General features: G+C 39.2%; 1 protein-coding gene across 1 annotated transcript in view; it reads left to right on the plus strand.

Moving 5' to 3' along the window:
• The window catches only part of GALK2 (galactokinase 2), a 51,706-nt gene extending 26,316 nt beyond the window's left edge, over positions 1–25,390 (plus strand). The window contains exons 7-10 of the mRNA XM_082489001.1: positions 2,209–2,361; positions 8,528–8,738; positions 17,999–18,200; positions 24,919–25,390. Of these exons, the coding sequence (XP_082345127.1) occupies positions 2,209–2,361; positions 8,528–8,738; positions 17,999–18,200; positions 24,919–25,126 (774 nt within the window). The 3' untranslated portion in view covers positions 25,127–25,390. The remainder of the gene's footprint in view (positions 1–2,208; positions 2,362–8,527; positions 8,739–17,998; positions 18,201–24,918) is intronic.
• The last annotated feature ends 194 nt before the right edge of the window (positions 25,391–25,584 follow it).

A 25,584-nucleotide genomic window follows, 5' to 3' on the forward strand; every position in this document is an offset into this window, starting at 1 on the left:
ACAGAAGGTGGACCAGCAATGATAAACAGAACCTGCCAAGTTATGCATGAGTGCTTGCAGTGGAATTTACAGTGGAGTTTGCCCACTGTCCCAGAAGGTGCACAGGGCTGTGAATGTTCAAACCTAAAACCTGTCAAAATACTTACACTGAAATTAATGTAGCATATCATGACAACCTTTACTTTGCTTTTAAGTGTGATGTTACATCTTGGATGAGCTTATACAAAGAATAAGCTATTTCCTAGAGTTACACCAAACGTTTAATTCCATCACGAGGCACATGTATTTTCAGTTTCACATTACCTGTACCTACTCTACACCTTTTCTTCGCACTTCATACTGTTATTAGTAAACAAACAGCTACATGAATGCTGAAGGAAGCATCATGTTTTCCTGGCATGCTCACAGATGATCATATAAGTGGAGGCTTTTCTGACATGTAGAGGTGGCGATCAAAAAGACAAAGAAAATGTTGGAAAAGATGTAGAGGTGGTGATCAAAAAGGCAAAGAAAATGTTGGAAAAGATCAGAAAAGGAATTCTGAACAAACCAGAAAATATCCTTGCTTCAGTGTACTTGCAGCTGAATGCAATATCTGGCCTCCCCTCTCAAAAAAAATACACTAGAACAAGAAAAGTACAGTAAAGGACACTGAGGTTGATCAAAGCTATTTTTTTATATGAGCATTGACTGAATAATTTAAAACTTTTCAGCTTAGAGAACAAGTATCTTTGAGGGTGATATTTTGAAGCTCTGTAAAACCCCTGAACGTGTAAAAGAAGGTAAATTGAGAATTCAATGTTTTTCATAACTGAAGAACTAATAGAAACACAATGACATTAGCAAGCAGCTTGTTAAAAACAAACAAGGAAGTTTGGTTTGTTTTTTTTCCAAAACATTCATTGTTAAATTGAGAAATACCGTACATTGTGGAAGGCAAAAGTTTAAAAAGGGTTCAAAAAAGACCTTCTTGGATACACTGATAGAGTATTAGCCTATTTGTAGCTATTAAACATAATAGTCTGAAGTGTCTTCCAGTGTAAGTATAACCACCGTAATCTTTGCTTATGGGAAGCTGGAAAAATACACCCAAGAAAAAGGTTGCTTTGTATATGTCCTATTTTTATATTCCCTCTAAATATCCATTTATGGCTGCTCTCAGAAACAGGACACTGGACCAGCTTAGTGATACATTCTGATCTAATGTAGCAGTTCTTAAAGGGTATATTTAAATGTAAGCAAGCTTGTCTGCCTTGATAGTAATTTTGTGACGTGGTCCAGAATCTCAATGGCAGGGAGTAACACACATGCTGTACATAATGTACAAGCAGATTTGTCATTGTTTATTTAGCACTCTAGCTGCTCAAGGAACTCTCTGGGGGTGAACAATGCCAAAACCAGTAAGACGTCCCTGCTTGCAGAGTTACAGTCTATTCTAAGAAGCCAAAGCAGGGCACATGATTTACATCTTATCCCAATGAAAAACCAGATGTGAATTTAATCTCTTGATTACATTACATCCTGAATTATTTAATTAATGGATGCCTAGCTTATTCCATGAAAAGGTCACAAAACGTTGGGAACATCTTATGCAGCCTGTGTAAGGCATCTGTGAGGCAAGGCAGCCTCCTATGTCAGAAGGAAGGAGACTGACTATATTTTTATATTTAGTTTTATTTAATTTCTCTGTTTGATGGTTCATATGAAACCTCATCACTGTCTCCTCAGTCCTAAGATTTTGGTACTATTCTGTACCTCAGGGAACTAATCTTGATTTAGTGGAAAATCAGAAAACGAAAGGGGAGATGGACATTGGTGGAGTGGAAGGGAATGCAAAGCCCCTTGTCTCTAGTGGCATGCACATCAGCTTCAGCCAGGCCTGGTACTTTTCTGTAGATCAAAGAAAAACTGTTGTCTTAAACAGGCAAGAAAAATAGGTTGGGTGGGGTTCTGTGAAATGCTGAAAAAAACCAAAGACTTAATGGAAACATTTTAAAATCCAGCTACATGGGAAAGGTTTGAAATGTGTGTGTAACTTGGCCAATGAGGTTAAACCTCTTTTCTTGCTGTTTCATGTCAGTTTTCTTTCCTTAACTGTCCCTGGATTTTCAAGAGAAAAAACATGCAAATTTACATTTGATTTATAGAACTAAGTGCACTGTTAGCTAGTAGTAAATTAAAACTAACCATTCATTTTTCTTTCAATAGGCCAAGTTGATAGAGTTCAGTCCTCTGAGGGCAACTGATGTTAGACTTCCAAGTGGAGCAGCGTTTGTTATTGCTAACAGTTGTGTTGAAATGAATAAAGCAGCAACTTCTCATTACAATATTAGGGTAATGGAGTGTCGTCTGGCTACAAAGGTAACGTATGGCTTATGTCAAACTCTAATCAAACCTTCATCTAAATATGTGCTTTTTTCCACTTCTGACCGATCGTGTCTTTAACACCTGGCTAGGTGCTACTTTAAGTAGCATTTTTCTTTCCAAAACCAGACATCTCCATCTCTGCAGAAAAAGAACTCCTGCCGAGTTTAATGGAAATGCAAGGACTGTGCCCTTATATAGAAGATCATGTGATTTATTTCCATTCAATTTATTTTGTACTCTCTTACAATGGAGGAAATAAGTCTATTTTTCCGCAAAAAAAATATTCTCTAGTTAATAAGATAGACTGTTTCTAATTAAAGCTGAATAATGACAAATAATGGAAAGCAACCAGTGTGGTCACATGTTTATATGTATATATGGCAATAGATGTGTATTTTCTAGGATTTAGAGGACATCAAAGCTACTAGTCGGAGGCCTGGAAGTAATATTGGAAATGTTGAATAGCAGCATGTATGTCAGTGTAAAGTTTAAAAACAGGCTTGAATCAAACCCCAACATTTAGGTTGTGCTGCCAGTTTACAGCTTACACTTATCTCTAAAATGTATGGAATTTGAACATGAAAAATCTAAGTTCCACTTTAATTCTGGATTTTGTAGACTATACATTTAGGAATATGTAGATGTAGGGTTTGATTTGGGTTTTTTATAGGAATACAGTGGATTTTTCTTTGATTAGATTAAGTGAGGAGTAAGCATAAAGATTCACTGCAGTTATACCCAACATAGTGTGCTGTGTGAAAGAACAGAACTTGGGTTAAAGTCTAGATAAAGGTTTTGAAAACTGCAGTGTGGAACTCCTTGCTGCAAAACATTTGGCCAAAATCTAAGCAATACTCAGAAGTACTTTGAGCATCTGTTGCCCTCATAATTCTATGCAAAATTACCATAGTTAATGCTTAAAAAAAAAAGAATGAGATGATCAGATGATCAGATACTGACAAAATGTAATATAAAATACTGTGTTGAGATATTTTTTGAGGAGGGAAGCTAAACTTCAGATGACTTTTTAAATAGGCTTTAAACTCAAGTATAAAGCATATAGCTGCATTTTAGGTGTATATACCTGGACTTTCGAAAAGCATTCGATACTGTCCCCCATACAATTCTCGTGGAAAAACTGGCTTCGCATGGCCTGGATAAGCATACGATCTGCTGGATCAAGCACTGGCTGACTGGAAGGTCCCAAAGAGTGGGATTTAAATCAATGGATTTAAATCCAGCTGGCAGCCGGTCACAAGTGGTGTGCCTCAGGGCTCAGTGTTGGGAACATTTCTGTTTAATGTCTTTATTGATGATCTCGCTAAGGACATAGGGTGTATCATCAGCAAGTTTGCAGATGACACCAAGTTAAGCAGGAGTGTTGATTCCCAGGAGGATAGGGAAGCTCTGCAGAGAGACTTAGATAGATTGGATCATTGGGCCAACATCAATGGTATGAGTTTCAACAAGGGCAAGTGCCAGGTTCTGCACTTGGGCCACAATAACCCCATGCAGCGCTACAGGCTTGGGGAAGTGTGGCTGGAAAGCTGCCTGGCAGAAAGAGACCTGGGGGTTCTAATTGACAAGCGACTGAATATGAGCCGGCAGTGTGCCCAGGTGGCCAAGAAAGCCAATGGCATCCTGGCTTGTATTAGAAATAGCGTGGCCAGCAGAAGTAGTGCTGTACCTGTACTGAATACAGTGCCCCTGTACTCAGCACTGGTGAGGCCACACCTCGAGTATTGTGTTCAGTTTTGGGCACCTCAATACAAGAGAGATATCGATGTGCTGGAGCGAGTGCAGAGGAGGGCAACGAAGCTGGTGAAGGGCCTAGCAAACAAATCCTACGAAGAGCGTTTGAAGGAGCTGGGACTGTTTAGTTTGAGGAGGAGGAGGCTGAGAGGAGACCTCACCACTCTCTACAACTATTTGAAAGGACACTGTAGAGAGGTTGGTGCTGGTCTCTTCTCACAAGTAATTAATGACAGAACAAGAGGGAATGGCTTCAAGCTCCAACAGGGTAGATTTAGACTGAACATTAGGAAAGAATGGTCGGGCATTGGAATAGACTGCCTAGGGAGGTGGTTGAGTCACCATCCCTGGATGTGTTTAAGAGACGTTTAGATGTGGTTTGGGGGATATGGTGTAGGGGAGAACTTTGTAGAGTAGGGTAGATGGTTGGACTCGATGATCCCAAGGGTCTCTTCCAACCTAGACAATTCTATGATTCTATATAAGATATGGTAAAAATAATAGCACCAATGACCATGGCTAAAGCTGTTGTCATTGAAGTTAATAAAAAGATTCCTATGCCATTAAGAAAACCAAGATAAGGACCTGTGCGTTAGTTCTGGTATAACTGATAAACCTCTAATTTTGGATAGTTAATTGACTAAGTATGTATTTTAGGAAGAGCTTTTTTTTTTTACCCCCACAAGAAATGGAGAGCCTTCACAGGTGAACTATTCTAAAAGGCAAACTACAAGTGCACTAAAGTTGTAAGACGTTTTGAAGTATTGTTCCATATGCCAGATTTTGTAAATTAAATCAGTTTTCTGAATTGCTTTAAATTATTGGTCCTGTGTAGTAAACTGGAAAGGTGGTAAGGAAAGATTTTTTTTTTTACGTTCCTGTTAGCTGTGATGCAATCTCTAAAAAAGTACCTTTAGCAGATGCTTGATTTTAAGGAGACTAACAACACACACCTGTCTATTTTTAAACATACGCTACCCAGATGGAAAGTTGCACACACTATAAAAAATACGTTGAGCCAGGAAAAGACTGTCTTTAGGAACAGGTTACAGTGGGGTGAAGGAGGGCAGGTATGTAAGTGGAAGCAGGGTAGTCTGTTAAGCACCATTAAGCTAATGGAACTATGAAATAACATGCTTGGCCTCACAATAATGCTTTAAAAGAAATTCTCATTGGTAAGTCCCTTGGGATGGGCTTGTCTTTCCTTTTCTGCTTTAGGTCATTCTAGAATTTCATACTGTTCGCAGAAAGCTCCATGTAAGTAAAGATACCAACACAACATATGCCTGCTGGCATTAGTGTAAAACAGTTTGATGTCAGTCAAAGCAAGTAAGCTCTTGATCATCCTCACAAAATTATCTTTCTTGGGTTCTGCTCCTTTCCCTTCCCTTCTGGACAGTCATTCTTGTGCTTTTTTTTTATTTATTTCTCTTTTCTTGTTCTAGCCTCTGAGTGCTTTTGTGTGCTCCATTAAACACTATGTTTAAAGATGCTTACGTTCTGCAGAACACTTGCAATTCCAAAGGAAATTCACTTGTACTTTATGCTTCAGAAAACTCACACAGTAGGCGCTGCAGGATGAATGTGAGCATTAGTGAATGCCGTGCCCTCCCCTGGTTCACGTCACTGTCAGCTATAAAGTGGTACCAAGAATGTCTGCAACTGGAACGCCATATAGTTAATCAACTAGTGTTTGTTAAATGTGGAAAGATGCTCAGATGACATTATAGAAATGTAAAGTGTAAGAAAGTGGTATTGCCATATAAGGACTAAGTATTCCTATATTTACTCCTAGTCAGACTTTCTTTTATTTATATTTGTCCCATCATTTACTAAGTAGGTTTTCCTCTTAGTGACTTACAGTTCTCCAGTGTGCCTGTGTTGAACAATAAAGGACAATAATGCCTACAGATGCTATATCCTGGCAGTTAAGAGCCAGCTGGATGACGCCCACATCTTTAATCCATCTAGTGAGAGATCATCAAGAAAATATCCAACTGCGGGATCAGTACTTTTGTACATTAAATAGATGAGATTTGTCCCCATTTCTGTTCTGTGTCCATTACAATTTAAGCTGCTGCAGTTAGACTATTTTCAATAACTATTTTTCTGTTTGCCCATAACATTTTTCCCAGTGTTGTCAAAACTGAAACTTCGCTGGAAGCAGTATAGACCTTTACAACAAAGCCCTGCCCACTGGCCGGATGGGGACAGTTTCCATTTGGAACATTTGACCTGTAAAACCCCAGTGTAGTTAGCTCATCTGAAATACACCATCTCCCTTGAAGTATAGAAATAAGAACAGATGTGACAATACACAAGGCATATTTCGACAGGGGATTATTTATTTAAAAAGGGAAGTAGAAAAATTTTTGTTGCCTTATAGAACATTATTTTTTGTAAATTCTTAGTTCTGTTTAACTTCTGGTAATAAATTCTAGGGGATGCTAAACATTAGGATTAAAGTATGAGCAAAAAATTTCCATTCATTTAGTACCTTGAAGCAGATTTAAGAACACATCACAAACGTGCACCAACATAAGAGATATTGAGTTTTTAAGTAAAACAAATGAAGCAATAATTGTTATTCTAATTTATAAGTAAGCTAAAATACAATAACATAAAGGCTGTGGAGTTCTAGGTACTCAGAGCCTTTGAAAAGCAGGCCAGAAGTTAATTACTCTTTAACAAGAAGATTTTCTCACCCTGATTTCTGCATTAGCCACTAGACAGTGCTGCTTTCTCTACCACTGAATGTACAAAACTGTGGTTTAGATGGCGACAGTGTCATATGATTAGGATTTTGATTGGATTTTGTTTGTTCTGCTCTACTAAGCCTCACATAAATCTTAGCAAGTCACTAGATGGCACCAAAAGTAGTTAATTTTTATATACTTTGGTAAAGCAAAACTGGAAAAGCTCCTGCAAAGGTACTGTTGGAGGAGAGGAGAAGGGTGAGAATCTATAGCAGATAGTTGGGCAACAGATCTTCTGCTTAAACAACCAGTTTCATGCTGTAACTTTGCACAAAGCAAAGCAAATACTTTGCAGACTTATATGTAAATCCCGTTAATTTTTTAACCCAGGAAGTTAAATGGCTTTGCTGAATCGAGATGTAAATGATTTCAAACCAATCTCACTCAAAAACAGCGTTTATTGAAAAGAATAACATAACACACTGAGTGAAATCTTGGCCCTGTCGATGAGAGGGTTTAACGCTGATTTGAACAGGGAAAGGATTTCATTCCCTGGTCTTGCTGCACTGGTTTAAACTCTCTGGAAACGTACAGCCTGTTCTGGCATACTGGAAGCTTTAATCTCTATTTACATGGTGCAGAATTGGAGGTGTGTCAGGTATTTATGAATACAGTAAAATGGCGTTGGTATGTACCTGAAAATCTGTGTCTTAGTCTGTAGTAATCTGTTGAAATGAAAGGTTGTATGTCAGTAGGATCCCACAGTGACCACTTAATGTTCTATAATTCATAACATTAAAAATATTCCACCTTATGAAAACATGAGGAAAGCTGCTTTACTCAACCATTTTCATTAGGCACATAAGAGCATCAGCACATGTAGCAACCTTCTCGCGAACAGCCTCTTTGACATATTTCCCTTTTGGATTCTCGTGTGTTGAAGTAACTACTGTCAATTGCCAAAACATCACAAAGATACACAAAGGGTGACATCATTGTCTGAAGTGGGAAAACCAGATGCATCTACAACTAATCAGCATCATAGCAATCATGTAGGAACAGAGCAGATTTTGACTAACACATCGTAACCTTCCTGTAAGGCTCAAAACTTCCTTTAAATTGGATGTTAAAAGAATGTACTTAAAATCTGCTTTAAACTCTAGAGATTGAGAAAGGTTACAGTTAATTCTCCCACACAAATCTTATGACCACTTGCATATTTTTAAGGCTATTATGAGAAACGGTTTTAATGACAACCTCAAACCTTCATCAGAAAACTCCAGGAGCATATTGGAAAGGTCAAAAAGTTTCAAATGTTAGAGCAAATTCCAACAGTACAGAAACAGACTTCTTAGGGACTTTTAGTGTTACAGTATCATAGCATTTGTATAGGCAATTGTCTGAATGCGATTGGAAAAGGTTAATAAGCACTTGAAGTAAAAACATCCATGGAAAAGGATAAATCACTGATTTGATATCGCAAAAATAATGCCAGGAGGGCGTTTACAGATAATACCTGGTTTGAGGGAATAATATCTGTCATTCATAGACCTTTTATAAATAAATACAATTATTATCTGCTGTGTACTGATAGAAAGTCACTTCTGATGGTTCCCAATTATGAAGTTAAAAGAGCAAATGGGTCTTAAAGGTGCTTATGGTCAATTAAATAGTTTTAAACAATATTTTCTGTTTCGTTTTTTGAATTTTAGCTTCTCTCAAAGTCAAAAGGCTTGGACTGGAAAAAAACATTGAGACTCCATGATGTGCAAACCAAGCTAGGAGTTAGCCTAGAGGAAATGCTGACCATTGTCGAGGAGGTATTACATCCTGAGCCTTACAGCACAGAGGAAATTTGTAAATGCCTGGGAATTAGCCTGGAGGAGCTCCGCTCTCAGATCCTCAGTCAAAACACACAAGATGGTAAGCATATATGAAATGGTGGGGTTTAGTGTACAATGTTTGTATTATATAAAAAGTTTATGTATTAATAAGTAGTGCCAGTGTAAGTCTTGCCAGAATACTTCCCCAGAATCTTGGGTGGTGAGAGAATTGATACCACAATTTTCATTCTAACTTTTAGCTTAAAATAGAGCAAAATCTTGATTTTAATTGAACTGTTTCTAAAATGGTAGAAGGAGCAAACCACTTATTATTTTAGATTAGTCTGTGCCATTTGGGAGTCACATCTAAATAACCAAGATTTTAATTTAGGGAACAGTCTAAACTAGGCTTCCTTTTTAGGCAATAGCTCTAACAAACCCAAACATTTTGGATGGTTACAGCATCATTAAAATGAATCCTGTTTGCTCTCCTTAACTGGTATTAAAGACCAGCATAGATGGAGCTTGTGTTTCTGTTTTTGAATTCATAAATACAGGATCACTTCATAAAACATGCACTGGGCAGCAAGTCGTCTAGGTCTCTCCTGAGAAAGAAGTTTCTGCCACTATCAATATATTTTTTTTCTGTTAGAAAAATGTTGGTGGAGGTGACTAATTTAGTATTTAAAGTATTTCCCATGTACTATTGCTTATGATTATTACCATGCAGTCATGAGTATTGGCACACATGGAATGCATCCTGGATGCATATACTAGGGTTGCTTAATAACACTGAATAATAGAGCATTTATGAAATAATTAATTTGCATTCATAAAAGGTTTCCAACTGAGATCAGAATCTTTCTTTAAGAACTTAAAATAATCCTTACTTCCTTGTTTCCATTCTGTAGCCTTAGTACCTCTAATGTTTTCTGGCCGAATTACATCCTTACCAGTCCCTTCCAAGACTGCTTTCAGGGACATATATAATTGATGTATATAACTCAGTAACATATCTATGTATACTGACGCTTATATTTAAACAATCTGTATATCCGGAATGATTGTAAACTTTATATATTGACCAAGAACCAGGTCCTGAATCTATAACCCGTTTTGCACCCCAGTGGATCAGAGTCTTACTGTCTAATTACACTGCCAGAGGGTACCAGGATGGACTATGATATCTTAATCCAGCTCTTTTTCCCCATAGAAAGAGTTATGATAACTCTGTGCTGTATGTACACGAGGAATATACTGAACCATGTACCGGCACTTTGCAACACTTTGAGGGGAAACTGCAAGGTTGTAAATCTTCTACGCTGTCCCCTTACTGTCCCCTTCATGAAGCAATACAAGACTATTAATTTACAGATATTTATACTCCTTATACCTGGTTTATAAACCAAAATTCTACAGTTCTGTAGAATTGGATTGTTTATACAGTGTATTTTCATTTTTTTCAAAAACGGAAGTCTGGATAAAAAATTTAAATATAAAAACTATAGAAGAAACTCAAAGGAAATTTTATACTGTGGTTCTGAAGAGCATTTGCAGATGTTTGCTGAACAGAATCTCTTAAACTCACATGACCATGATTTCATTTGATAAGGCCAATTAAAATGGGTTATGCTGAAAGCCTCTTTGCATGTACAATATAAAATTAAATAACAGATTTCTGTAAAACTATATGCAAAGAAGAAACAAGACAGACACAGAAAGAAGGAATCTAAATCCACTGTTTGTTTTTGTTACACACTAAACAAATTACATTTTATGTTGGCTTTGGAAAACCAGCGGCTTTTGCACAAAAATATTTTTCTTATTTCCCCTCTACTTTCCCACTGTATTTTAATGACAATGCATGGCTTCTTCACGTGAGAGAAAACATACCAACAAATAAGTAATCTCTGCAGAGAATTTCAGAATGTTGATGAACTTCTTTGTTCAACAGGAAGAAAGAACCATACCATGTAGGGTATCTTTCTTCCTTTGTACACATTTTATCAACTTTTCTGATAAAATATTATAATGTTAAGGGTAAACTATTTGCATAAGAATCACTATTTAGATAATTTACTGGATTCTGAGTTTTCTCTGTGACTGAATACAAATTGTCGGTAGTTTTATTTTTTTGTATTATTCAAAGCCCAGTGATAGTTATAAATAATGTTTTGTATGGGCATTGTATCTCATGTTCAAGGATCTGAAAGCGTTATGTAAATATTATTTTAGCTTTAAGTCTAGTTTCCTCTCCTCTACTCCTCCAGCAGTGATACTGTATACTTACGTAGAGTTTTATCAGTGTGTAAGGCTGACCAGATAAAAACTCCACATCCCAAAGAAATATGGTATGGACAGGCTTTGAGCAAGTCCCAGGCCAGGTCTGGACGCACACAGCAACTTTGCATGCATTTTATGAGCTGGTAATCAATGATTTCTGCAGTCCCCCACTGTACAGCCCACTTGTTCCCCAGGTTTGGAGAAGTACAGATGGTGCATAAAGCCTCTCTAAACTTCTTGCAGTTGTTCCTTGGCCAACTCAAAATCCTGAGTTTAAATCTCCCTTGCAAATGTTTACACATGGATTGCACTTGTGGCTTCTGAACATCTCTAGAAAAAATAATATTTATTACTTTCTAAGGTGCACTATGCCATAATTTTGGCTTGGACTTGAGTGGTTCACAGAACATTTAGTGTGCGGTGATTGTGGGACATTAAGTATTTATAAACCTCACCACAAAAGGATGTTCTCCTGTAAAACAGTATATGCCTTTAACCATGAAAGTTTTTTTTCCTTCTTAAATGATGTATTTTTAAACCCATTTTTCCTTTTCATGTATAATATTGTAATCTAATTTGGACATTTAAACCTGGGAATGAAATCGCCATGGGAGGAGCAGGCATCCATTTGCTGTGGGGATTTGGCTGTTTAACTGCCCTCCTATTTGTCCCCTGGAAAGAGAATTCTAAATCTGTGCTGTAGCGTCAGTGAGTGGTGCTTGAATAGCCTTTCATTCCCACTGCCAAGTAATTTGTATTAATGGTGACCTCAGTGCAAGAACAGCTTCAACTTCACTTGCAGAGACAGGCGTACGTGAAGGTGGACTCTCAGATGTTCTGTCAGTTTGCTCTGGGATACACAGAGCTTTGTCATGTGCATTAGTAGAGCTCCCTTGTCTTACAAGAGCAGAAGTTACCCCCAAACTGGTAGACCTATGAGCACTTCCCAGCTTGAGGGGCCAGGTGCCTACTCCAGCCTCAGCCTGATCTATGTCATGGAGAAATTTGGGAATGTGCCATCCCCTTCCACAAAAACATCATTTACTTGGGATGAGCCACAGAGCAGTGGCCTTTCCAGGCAGATCCCATACAGCTGCCTGGAGGATGCAGGTCTTTGGGGTGTGCCACAGGTTAGGCGCAGGCACTGAAGGGTCTAGGTTAGTTGCAAAAGCCTTGTTAAAGCTAGCTTTCCTCTGGAGCAAAAAATCACTTTAAACTAGTAGTTAGCATAGTCATGAAGCAGGTGTCTGCTGAATGGGTCACTGAATCCAGCAATGACTCGTCCCCTGGTTTATTTTCAGAAAGCCAGATTGCAAACAGTTACTTGAGCAGTCCCGGTAGAGTAACTGTTCCCCACTTTGAGTAGGGGGTTCACAATCTGGCTCAAATTAAAGCCATCTGGCAGCATTTTCTTATATACATTGTGAGCCAGAAACCTTCACCCTCATCATGTTCAATCAGCAGGATGCCTAACAGAGAAGGGTACTATTCCACATGAGTAATGGTGGTAGAAACTGTCCCCTACATGATTTCGCGTCGGTGAGTTTTTCCTGTTGTAAATTTCTAACAGTCCCATCAGCCATGTGTAGCTCATTAATCTACAGTGAAACATATCTTAAGAAGCTGCCAAAGCAACTAGAAAAAAATACATAGCCTGAAGAGATTGGTCTTTAGCTAAAGGTCAGACAGAATTGTACAGGAAGCCTCTAAAGAAAGGAATCTGCTGAAGTTGAAGTTGTAACAAATACGAGTTGCTGAGAAGCCACAACATTTAATTATAGAGAAAAAAAAAATCCCTGTAATTGGAGTGGACAGGTTTGCACACTTTTTGTAAAGCTAAAATTAAAAATATGACCATACAGTTGAAAAGTCACAGTAAACTTCTCTGTTATATTTAATTTATTTAATTAACCCACAGTTGTTTGGGACTAATAGCCCAGGATTTTTGTTGGTTTTTAAGAGCTTTTATATGAATTTTCAACAAACTTTCATTAATGTTAGTCTGCTGTGTCTTAACAACTTGGAAGGTTCTTGCTGCAGAGCTATTAGTACACTGAAAAAAGTCCCCATTTCTTTCAAGGGCATTTGGTGGTTTGTAAGGGAATTGCATCTACCTGTTCATGGATGACATCACAGAAATCTGCTGCAGAGGAGCAAAGCTAGGGAGCAGGGAGTCCACAAAGGGTCAGCAAGAGCTGACATTCCCTGAAAAATAGATAAGGATTGATAATACAAAGCAGTTAACAGATGAGCAGATCCCTTGTAGAAGATTCGCTGTGGCCTTTTTGAAACTTCAGACACACAGTTAGTGAGGCTATGACTTGGAAGGTGGATTAGCTGCTCCAGTAGCAGGTTGAATACAGGTGAAATGTGTTAGAAACATAGTGACAAAATGTCACTAAGAGCAGACCCGGGTATAGGATTCCTCGTCCTCCTTAAGGTTTTCTCTGGTCTCATTTTGACTTTTCTGTTTTACTTTAATTTAATCTGATCTGTATCTATTTCAGTCATAAAAGGTATCACCCCCCCCCCCCCCCCCGAGTCCACAAGAAACAACTTCTGTGTGCAGCTGATACTGTACAAAATAAATCACAATCTCCATACTGTCTTTTCAGAAAGGGACAAAAAAGACTACGAGATTCTCAATGTGCGAGTCTGTCTAGGTCTAAAAGTCAAACAGTTAATTCCTGCATGGCAGTGAGCTATGCAGAACATGGCAGAGAGGATAACGTGTAGCGATTTTCAAAGAACAGTTTTTGAGAACGTGATTCTGGTCAGAGACTAGATTTGCAGCCAATACAAATCTCCATCAGCCTGAGTGGCACTACGGTATTTCAGACGAGCAGAGCACCTGAACTGGATATTGCACAGATCCCCTGATGGAAGAAACATTACTTTAGATGTGCCCTAAGCGATTGCTCTTACGTCAGCGTGGCAGCCAGCTAGTTCCATTGCACCAGAGGTTTTAGGTTCCTCTCTAGTCACCAGAGAAATGGATACCCCAGGGCAATCTGGGTCTCAGGTGGGACAAATGGTTCCCTAGCCTGCCCTTTTCACTGACAGAAGATGGAGTTGAGGGTACCCATACCCCTAATTTGGAAATAAATTTAAGTGGGAGAAATCAGGCCTTTATAGTTTACTGGATTAGGGAAGTATATTTACATTTTCAGTCAGATTAAGTACCTAATTTCCATACACTATACTAGATTTAAGGATCCACATGCTTTTAAGAATCTGGCGTTAGTTCCCTAACCCTGCTTCTTTGCTCTTCTTTGAGCACCACAGAGGGTGAGAGCATATAACCCAGTGCTATGCAACACTGGAAGGTTTACTTTGAAGGCTTCAGTTTTTCCTCTTTCAGAGCACTCCAGCCCCAGCTCAGATATAAACTAATCAGTCATGCGCACTTTGGTTTTGTCTCTTTTAACTGTGACAGAGTATGGCTTAGGAAATCAGTCCTTTTTAATTGTAAAAAATGTGGCTGCATGAAGCACGCAGATGCTGATCAGTTCCTGCACTCTTCTAAAATCACAGAATCCATAGTTCTTTGGCATGTCCTATTAATTCAATGATCCAAGGGCTGGAGCACCTCTCCCATAAGGAGAGGCTGAAAGAGTTGGGGCTGTTCAGCCTGGAGAAGAAAAGGCTCTGGGGAGATCTTATTGCGGCCTTCCAGTACCTAAAGGGGGTCTACAGGAGAGATGGGGAAGGACTTTTTACTAGGGCATGTAGCGATAGGACAAGGGGGAATGGCTTTAAACTGGAAGAAGGCAGGTTCAGATTGAACATTAGGAAGAAGTTTTTCACTTTGAGGGTGGTAAGGCACCAGAGAGGTTGTTGAGGCCCCATCCCTGGAGGTGTTCAAGGCCAGGCTGGACATGACCTTGGGCAACCTGGTCTGGTGGGAGGTGTCCCTGCCTATGGCAGTGGGGTTGGAACTCGATGATCTTCAAGGTCCCTTCCAACCTAAACCATTCTATGATTCGATGATTCTATGATAATTCAGATTTTATTTACATGGAGCTAATATACAGGCTACGATATAGCAAGGAGATTCCAATGTAGATGTAATTTCTGGAAATTTCATGTGTGCTCTGCTATCTTTTATCATATAGATATCATATAGAGATGGTTAGTTGGACTACCCAGCCAAACAGAAGAGATACAAGAAGGTTTCTCTATTACCAGAAGCATTTGGTGTTGAAAGCTGAAAATATGTGAGTCATTTCATTATTTTAGAATAGGACTTACACAGTACAGAGGTGTTTTGCTGTCCTGAAGATAATTTTACCTGAGCAGTACACTGCCAGAGAGGAAAAGCAAACCATAGAAACAAATTTTAAACGCAAACGGTATCTTCTCAAATAAAATGCTACCCATAACCAACCAATAGCTAGTGTAACGGTACCAGCCTTTAACTGATACTCATTTGGTAAATGTCCACAAAGGAGTCTGGAAATAACATACAGCCACTCTTTCTCGCTTGAGAACTACCCGAAAGGATTGCTTTCCCATGGAGAGAAAGCCAGGGTCAAGGTAGCAAGTTCTCCCCTCCGCAGTGACTCTCCTGGAAGTGAACGCTGTCAAGGACACAGCTTGGACCTTTTGGCGGGCAGCCAGTAGCCAGAGCGCCCACTCTGGTTGGCAATTCATAACATGATGAGCACAACACAACCCCAGGGATTTTTAAGGTAATCTGGCCAGTAGAGCATTGCTTTACCAAAGGGTGGTCTCCGAATCAATCACAGCCTTTGGCAAGTCTGTTGCCTTACAATTGAAACCAGACATGTTTTCAGTTCATTCTTTGGGTTACTACTGTTCAATGGTGATTTACAAGAGAGTGTGAGCTATGGCAATCTCTCACGCAACTTTAGATATTCCCTAAACGAATGCACATTTAGAAATCTCCTTGCTTTAAAACAATGGCTTATAAGAAAAGAATATTTAAAGAGAAACCATCCTTAAAAATAGGCCAAGCTGCCTTTCTTCAACATTCAAAAATACTGAGGCATAGCTCTGCAAAACACAGTGCAAGTAACTCCAACAGCAACAAAATCCAGTGGGGTAAAACACATCTCTAAACGGGAAAACAAAATATGCTCTTCCCATGTGATACTCGCAAGAAGATGTTTTGGTGGGACACTCCATATTCTCATTTCTGTCCTAGTTTGAAACACATTCAGGAGGCCTGTTCAAAGACAGCAGTGCAGGGTTTCTCAGTGGCAGGCTGTATTGAATTAGAAAATAAATATCACCAGAAGCAATATCACCGGTAGCAGAACACTGCTGTGGTTAGTGTTTCTCTATCATTTTAGACTACTTGTGTCTCTCTCAGCGCTGTATTTTCAGCATTTACAGTTGTGATTTACACTTACTCTGGAGAAATAAAAAGGGATTATACAGGTGCTGATGAAGTTTTACTCTGTAAGGGCTGCAATCTGGAGTATACATACGAGAGACTTAATACTGGACACAATTGTATTTCCAGTCTTTCAAGGAAGATTTCTACGTACACTTGCAAATGTAGATTGCTGAAATCATCAGAAGTGGTTCTAGAACTTGACTGTCTCCATGGAACAGCCAGGTGGGAACTCCATGTGTCTGGGTCAGATAGCGAGTTCTGTTTTGAACACAGGGCTTGTCTCTCTTCCCTTTTTACCTCTATTTGCATGTTTCATCAGCCATTTTAGAAAGCAAGAGAGACCAGAAGCTGAAATGAGGAGAGAGACCTTGATCTAAAGGAGAACTCACATGTAGAAAGAAAATGAGGGATGCTCTGAGGTGCTCAAGTTGGGATGAAATAAGGAAACATACTGCAGTAGGTGCTCCACATAGAGAATAAAGTCCATTTATCTAATATTTACTATCCAAACAGCTCACATAAACCAATTTAATCATAAATTAAATTATGTCATGCATGCTTTTGGTGAGCAATACTTCCTCAGTAGCAGCCATGATATTAAAGCAAACAGAATTATGTTGGGAGAGAAAAACAATTAACTACAACATGAGCTTGGGAAAGGCAGAGAAATTCTCAGATATTAGTTGCAAACCAAACCCTCCTCTTAATGAGTAGCTTGAGGAGCCTTTAACCACAGCCATCCCTTTCCTTTCTGTATCCCCCTGGTCAGGCTTGGTAGAGGTCTGTACCCCAACAGCCATCTAAGGTTTGGGCATGCTCCCCCACCTTCCCTGAGGAACAGCTTTTTCATAGCACAATAGAAAAATTTGAGCCAAAATGCTTGCAGTAGCCTTTTATCTTAGTAGGCCAACACTAAGCGGTACCTGCCCGGGCTCGACACCTCTTCACATCCACACAGGCAGCACTGACACTCTGGCTGGTAACACACACCAAAAATAAACCCTCAAAACCAAACTGAAAGCACCTGTGCTCTTCACTGTACCTTTAATCTGGTATTATATACAGTCAGGGTGAGCCTGCATCATTGTGAAAATATTTGAGAGGGCTTCCTTACCTATGCACCAGGAAATGTGGATAATAGTGTTGTTTGTTTTTTTTTAAAAAAGTGGTTGGTGTTTTTTTGTGGTTTGGTTGCGTTTTTTTTTTTTCAAGAAACAGTCCGTCTGCACAGTTGGGTGGTGGATGCAGATTTGGCTGGGAGACCTCACACACAGTGCCCAGGGCCAGCAGGTGCTGGCTGACGGCTGCCTGCAGGGCACTGGGTACATTTCTGATGTGCTCGTGACTCCGTTTTGCTGGTATTTGAAAACCTGAAAGCTTTAGATTAATGCCCTAATGCACATCGCTGCTAACTCTTGAACTTGTGGCTCGCCTCTGCAAAGTAAAAGGAGAGACTGGGTCTGTTCAGTGACACAGCAAAGAACCAGAGCATGAAGTTATCAACATGAAAAAAATGTGTACGTTGTATTTTGATGAACTCTAAGTACTATTTAAAGAAGATGTAGGTGAGCTTTTGCAGAAGGCTTTTAGCCTCGGGAGTTCTAATGTAAAATATAAATTACTAAAAATATATAATTCTGCTATGTTTTTGTATGTTCCTTTTGTAGTGAATATTAATGGATAACTGTAGTACTTGATATTTTCATTTTGTTTAGTTTCCACCTTTAAGTTATACCAGCGTGCAAAGCATGTGTATAGTGAAGCTGCCAGAGTGCTGGAATTTAAGAAGATAAGCAACGAAGCACCTGCCAATGCAATCCAGCTGCTGGGAGAATTAATGAACCAGAGCTATATCAGCTGCAGGGAAATGTATGAATGCAGCTGTCCTGAACTGGATCGGCTGGTAGACATCTGCCTGTAAGTTTTGACCACAAGGAAGAGTAATCGCCTGTTGAGAATATTGTTTGAATTGATGAGAAAATATGACATCGTTGGCTATTGCAATTTTAAAATGAAAGTATTCTTGTCTCTTATTACAAAATTAATCTCCTGCAGGGACATTACATGGTCAATTGTTTCCCTACTGACATCTGTGTAATACTTTCAGATGAAAGCTGCAGTTTATGGCTTTATTACAGACTTTGCTTTTGGACTGACTCATCGTCACAAGTGTTACGTTAGACTGTTGGCTATTCTTTTTTTAACTAGAAGAAGTCATAACTGGTTTTCTTAAAACATCATCTGTGTTGTTCTCTTTGAATTCTGTAACTTTTGTGTATTTCTTAACCATTTCAGAACTGCCACCATAGGAATTTCAGGGCATAAGCAAGCTCTTCTACATTCTTAGGTTGCATTGGAATCATAATGGTATATTGTGAAATGCTACTGCATTTTTTTCCAATTCAAAAAATCTGTTGTCTAGGGTATCACATAGGTTGGACAGCATTTCACAGTTTAAAAGATGAGTGTGTTAACTGTTAAAATGGCTAATGCTCCGCTTCTTCTCTCTGCATTGTGTGTCTGAGCTTTCCCCACATTATGCACTCTCCATTGCTGCCCCAGCCTTGTTCTTTTAGCTGGGTTCCCTAACACAGTTTGGCAGCGATAAAACAAGCCCGCTCAACTCCAAAACAGATTCCCTGAGTGTCGTTTTGTCCTTTCTGTTCTCCCTTTATTCCTCCCCAGTTTCATATCCTCTAGCCAGAATAAACCGAGTTTGAGAAATGGCACAAAGTGAGCTGGCAATCACAGGTTGTTGCATGTAACAGGCTGTTATGATCATAACTGCTACAGTGGATGATGAGATCTGGTATAACCATGTGTTAATACAGAAAGGGAAAACAAATACTTAGTACTCACATTCTACGTAGTATTTCATCCATACCACAGGACCAGCATGAAAGGATGTACACATTTCAGTCTCTCTTAATTTCCTTTTTTCTGGTACATTTAGTCATGGAACAGATATGTTATGCTAACTTTGATGTAAATTCAAGGCCTACAGAAGGAATTCAGTGGCTTGGGGGAATAAACAGCTGCCCACCTGAGCTTTCCCACCACTACTCCATCCCTGCCTCTGCCCCATCCACCTTCTCCCAGCTGCTTCCCTCATTCACTTCATCACAGCTCCTGGTGATGACACCTTCATACTTCTGCACGTCTGTTATGGTTCCTACTTCTCCTTGGAGAAGGGCACGCTTAGTTTGGGAAACTCTGGCCTAAGCCAGAGCGTTACTGCCCTGCCAGAAGGGAAATGTCAGGTGCCATAAGGCATGAGTTTGCAGGCCTGAGATCTAGAAACGTTGTTTCACTTTCTTTTAGAAGCAAATGCTTTATAATAAAGTATGTCATCCTCTCTATATGTCTTTAAGGTGCCTTACCACCTAAAAATGAAAGCTACACAAATATTTCTTTACCAGCAACTGGCTTTTTTTTTTTTTTTAACTGAGAAATCGGTCTGGCTTATAATGAAAATAGGAATTTCACAAACATGCAATTTGCCATATGCTTTCTTACTGCTATACTTGTGTGGATTTTGTAAGTTGTAATACCCATTTACCAGGTTTGTAAATTGATAGAGTATGATACAGATGATTATTTAGGTTAGTCTGATTTCTTTTGCAGACAAGATGGAATGGCCTCTGAGCCATAAAACTACAAACTTAAAAACTGAACAGAAGACTTTTGGACATTCACAGCTTATTTTGCATATGGGATACACATGCTGTTTTGTGATAAAACACAGAGAAGCCCTGGTTGCCATTGGACAAGTCTGATAGTAATTTAGCAATACAATTTTTGTTCCTTCTCTTGGGAGCCAATCCAGTATGTAACTCACAGGCTGTGTTCGGTTTATTGTATCACGTAATGATCACAGAATAGAATAAGCTACAAGAGTTACTCAGCGGGGCAATTCCACCGTGGTTATCTCAGCTATTCAAAGGGAACCGTTGATCTGTGTGGCAGAAGGGAGAGCTGTCTTCAGAGTCAGATGAAGGCAGAAAGTATGCTCTACCGAATTATCACAAAGATCTTGGGCTACAAAGTCTTGATCTAGCGCAAGGTACCAGCACTGCCTGTTCTGTTACACCACTGACAGAGGAAAAGCCTTAGAACTTAACATCTGCATTATTTTTAGGTACGGTAACTACCCAGCATTGATGCCTCAGTCAGTAGCATCTGGTGACTGAGCTTCGCAAAAGGGACGAGCCATTTTAAGTCTCTTGAATCATACTAATAGGGCCTGTTCTCAGAAGTGCTGGGAGAAAACTATCAAGGTGTAAACTGATAAGATCTGCACTACGGTGTGGAGTTACCTGCGCTGCATTTAAATAAGCTAGCACGGATGCTAGCAACAGTCTATTGCAGCGTGAAGCTCAGCATGGGGATGGAAATTCTCTGTTTCTCATTTATGCTGAGCTCTGGGCTTTCACAGCTAGACAGCTGCCGCTCTCTGAGCTAGCTGGGGTATCGTGACACTACTTGCAGGCAGTAGCATAGACACAGCCACAGAACCCAAAGGAAAGGAGTATGCAGTTAGGGTTTTACTAAATTAAATTAAATTAAAATTAATCAGGGCATTTCAGTTCCAAGGACCAAAATATAAATAGTGGAGGAAAAGTGTGATGTGTGTGCCCATGTTACATCAGATTTCTAATTTACCAGCAGAAGAGCCCACAGCTAGTATGATGAGCACAGCTAAGCACCACAGCGGAGCGTCATTTGTGTGAAATGATTTCTAATTGGCATATTAAAATTATTTAATCTGGTTTTTTTTTTATGATGTTCATTGCACAGAAAGAAGCAAATTATTTGTTCATTATTCTTTACAGTCTTGTCCCATCAAGAGTATTTCCTAAGAAATGTATCTTTCTTTAGAAGTTTGATATTCTTTAATGTTTTTCTGATTCTGTGATTAGATTTCTGAAAGCATATAGCTATTCTAGATGAACGCAGCTGAAGCCAGCATCTGATTTTTGGAAACTATTGGGAAAAAAATTCTTAACTTTTCTCAAGTTGTACGTTAAAAATCTAAGGGACATAAAATCACTAGTCACTCTAGGAAAACTTAGCTGATGTGATTACAGAAATGGCCAGGAACTACATAAATTACATTCTTTACTTACAATGATATACAGCTGCCCTGTAACTTTAAAAAGCCTTTCCAAAAATACATTCCACAGAATTGCCCGAGTCTAGTGCTGCTCTCTCCTTACAAGGTTTAAACTGTGAAGAATAATCTGCATATCCAGATGTTTTCTGTTTTGCCTAGATCTTTATGTTTTACTGTACAACCTCTGCCAAGAAAGAAAGGGATCCATACTTGCTGTGGTTTGTAGTGCTGAAAACTGTAACCACTAGTCGGTCAGTTGTTTTTTCTTTTCTTTTTGCTAAGACAGAAGACTTGTACTTCCTCTAACCTATCTCCTGCTGTTAATAGCTGTTTTACCTGTTAGTCTTTGAAAGTAAGTAGCACAGAAGAGTTACTAAACAATTAAGGAGCAAAAAATCAGATCTGAGCTCTTGAATTCATCAGGTACTTTTGAAAATGTCTCAGTATACTTGAGTGTGGCAAGTAACTTTCTTTCATTCCCTTACTCCCCATCTTTTAGTCGTATAAATCCTGGTAATTTGTGTTACCAGCCATGCCCCGTACAGTTGAAGATAGCTGAATCCCCTCTGATCACTTTTAAAGATTTTTACGTTACACCCAGGTGCATTGTGGTAGCTGAGACAACTCTGCGTTTTATCAAGACTGTTATCACTGATGATTTTCTTAAAGCTGCAGAGCCTGGAGTCCACGGCACAATTTGAAAATTCAACAAAACAAACAAAACCCAACCTTATCAAAAGAAGTTTGCAGCTATTTCAGAGCCAAAACTGCTTAAAGATGTTATTCAAATGGACACTAAGCTACAAAACAGAATAAGTATAACTTCCCCCCCCCCCCCCGATTTAGGTATTTAAATCTTACCATGTTTACGCCATGCTTTCTGAATAGCTGGTTGATAATTTTGAGTATTTGGAATTAAAAATATTGCGCTGCTTTTTTAACCTCTTAGAGCACAATTATTTTTAAAATGAGGTACTGCAACGTCTTACCTATCGCTTCCATATACCAAACTATGGGACTTCCATTTTTATTCTTCTTTCCTTTGCTGCAGTACTTATGTTTTTACTCTCATTTACACACACCCCTTTTCTCATAAGATAATACTGGAACAAGATAGGTAAACTCTTCAAGAAGCAAAAGCCAGAACCCAGGACTGGGAGCTGTGGGCCCCCGACACTGGACTGCAGCTGCCTTATCTTTCTGGTGTGCTCCGCCTCCCCCTCTGTTCCTTGTCCTCACAGCCGCGGCGCAGCCCAGGCAGTGCATAGGGTATTTTCCCACACGTTAAATCCCCGTTGCCCACTGTGCGCATGAGCGCTCCATCCACAAGATGATTATCTGCTCATACTTCTCTTCATAAACGCATGATTTAGATGCCGGTGCACAAGAAGAGAGCGTCTGGCTCCGAATCCCACTTTACCAGGGGATGGGTAAAGTTTCAGCTTAGGACTGAACTGATCAAGACTCGAAAAAGACAGTTTCAGACTTGTTCCAAAGTTAACTTTCTCATGTTTGACTTCGCTCCCTCCCCTGCACCGCATCTCCAGCAGATGCAGAATTAGGTGCTCACTTCTGAATTCTTGTAATGTCAGGTACCTAGTTTCCAGGTGTTGCAGCACTGCCCATCAAAACGCTGAGTTCCTCAGTATTGAGCCCAAAGCGTCTAATCATATCACCACGTTGGAAACTGTTAGCCGCAGTATTTTGAAACACAGTGACTTCAGCTCTGAAACAGGCATATTTTCTGTCTACATTATGCTTTATTTCAACTAAGTATTTTAAAATGACTCAGTAAAAATGAGGCATGAGCATGACCACAGAGAATTATGAAATCAGTAAAAGGTTCAGAACAATTCTGAAGGGATTTCAGTTGCCTACCAAAATAAAAGCCAGACACCATCTGAAATCCAAAGTTCTGACTGAGGTAACAGTCCAAACGAGTACAGACAGTTGATTTAACAAACTTTGAAAAGTGGATTGGGCCTTATGAAGTCGATGGGAATTTCCCTATTGATGGCAACTGAGACTGGATTGGATCCTCCTCATTTTAGGAAGTTGCTCCATGGACCAGAAACGAGAAAAATTGCATCAGAGGATGAGTGGCTTACAGGAATAGTAATCATAAGTAAAATAAAACACCGACAGGAAATAAAGAATGAACATAAAATCGAGTCAATATGAAGGGTGGCACCACACAGACACACTGAAGAAAGTGTTTCTGTTCAAGAAGATATGTAAGCATGTTTAGAATCAAACACATATGTAAGTACTTGCTTGAAATATGACCTAAACCTCTACTAACCCAGCGGTATACCAGACTCATTTAACATAAAATGCACGTATGAAAAATTACTACAGCCTACTCAGAACGAGCTGTCATTTTCCAATATGTTACTCACATGATGCCATCTCTCCCTCACACACATTCTAGGACTGGCAGATCTGTCCGTGCGTGGTTATTGGAAACATATCCAAAGCATTTGTTTGCAAATGAGATTAGCTCTCTCACGAGAATAAGATTTCAAATGAGTTTTCTAAATCATCCTGTTCTGACCAGGTTAGAAAAAGAAATTTATTGCATGGTATTTTCTTACTTTTTCTGAATCCAAGTAAAGATCAGGAACACAGGTGAGCAGACTAATGAAAATAATTGGACTAAATTCTAATGAGACGGCATCTGAATCTTGCAGAGTAGTGGCATGAGATTTGCTGTAGGACGTTTCTAGCAGGCCAGTATCTTCAGGCTGGGAATGTTTTCTATTTTGGATGTCATTTATTTGTCATTGTTCTTTCTATTCACCCTCCTTAAGAGCATTTTTTTTTCTTTTGGGACTAAATTCTTGTTTTACCTCTACTGCTGTAAATCTGTTAAGTTCATGAGGTTCCTCTAAAGAGAGATGCCCAGCTCTGTCCATTCAGCATAAACAGATGTTTGAGTGCAGTGACTCTGTAGGACTTTTTAAGGGCTTCTGAACTCTCCTTTTCTTGACTGGCACACTCAGCAGTCCTGCAGAAGCCTGTGAATCTTCAGCATGTTTTAGATCTGTCCTGGAAGAATAGAGCTATTTGTCTTTGCCACATTAGAAAATGGCTTGCATGCCTACATCCTGTGCAATTAGTTTATGAACCCTCTTTTGTTATTTTTGTCATGTATTTCTGTTTTCACTTCTGATGTCTTATGAATGTTGCTAACACAATTCCTTTCTTCTCCCGCTTTCTTCATCTCAGCTGTGCTGTGATCCTTAAAACAGCTGATGCTGAAGCATTATAAAAGAGGGTGACTTTTGGAATTGACAGAAGTGACTATATTACAGTTTAAAGTGTCAGCATTTTTTGGGGCCCAAAATGGTAACTTCAAATTGCTGTAACGTCGCATACAACCAAGTGAACTTCAGAAAAATCAGATGACGTAGATGTGTTTTGAGTAAAGTATTGACTAGTTTCCTATAGGAATTATATATATGACAGATTACCCCCTTTTGGTTTATTTTACGGGATTTTTTTTCTGTTATTTTGTTTTAGGCAATTTGGGGCCATCGGGTCACGACTGACTGGAGCTGGATGGGGTGGCTGCACTGTGTCAATGGTGCCTACTGACAAGCTGAATACTTTCCTAAAAAATGTAAAAAAAGCTTATTACCAAACCGATGTCCAAAGGTTACCATTGGAGAATAATAGTCTGTTTGCTACCAAACCTGGAAGAGGAGCTTTGGTTTTTGTTGAGGCCTAAAGAACGTACAAATTTTAAAGAAACTATGTAGGGCATTTAGAACTGGCAGTACTTCCCATGCCACAGTAAATGAATGCCTTTTCTGGTTTTTTTTTTTTTTATTGTCATGAGCAGTTGCTATTATCAAAATATATTTCTGAAGAAGTGATTAAAAGAAAACTCTTTGATTATAGTCTTTTTCATACTAAAAATATCTTTCAGTGTACACTTTGATTTACAAAACCTATTGACAAGGAAAACTGAAATTGAAATAAAGATGATACTTTGTTACTGGGGTTCTCTCTTTTCTGTTTACTGTCACACAAGGAAGATGCGGTGGAGCAATGAGCTATTTTGTTGTAGGGCAGGAGCCTCGCAGTGTTTGCAGGGCTGTTCAGTGCTTATTCTCTTTGGGGCCTGGATAGTCTTTTGTTTAGAGTGCCCTGTAAAAATGGAAGATTAAACTGAAGCATTCAAAA

This window comes from Vanellus vanellus (genome assembly GCF_965231255.1).
Source record: "Vanellus vanellus genome assembly, chromosome: 11".
NCBI lineage: Eukaryota > Metazoa > Chordata > Aves > Charadriiformes > Charadriidae > Vanellus > Vanellus vanellus.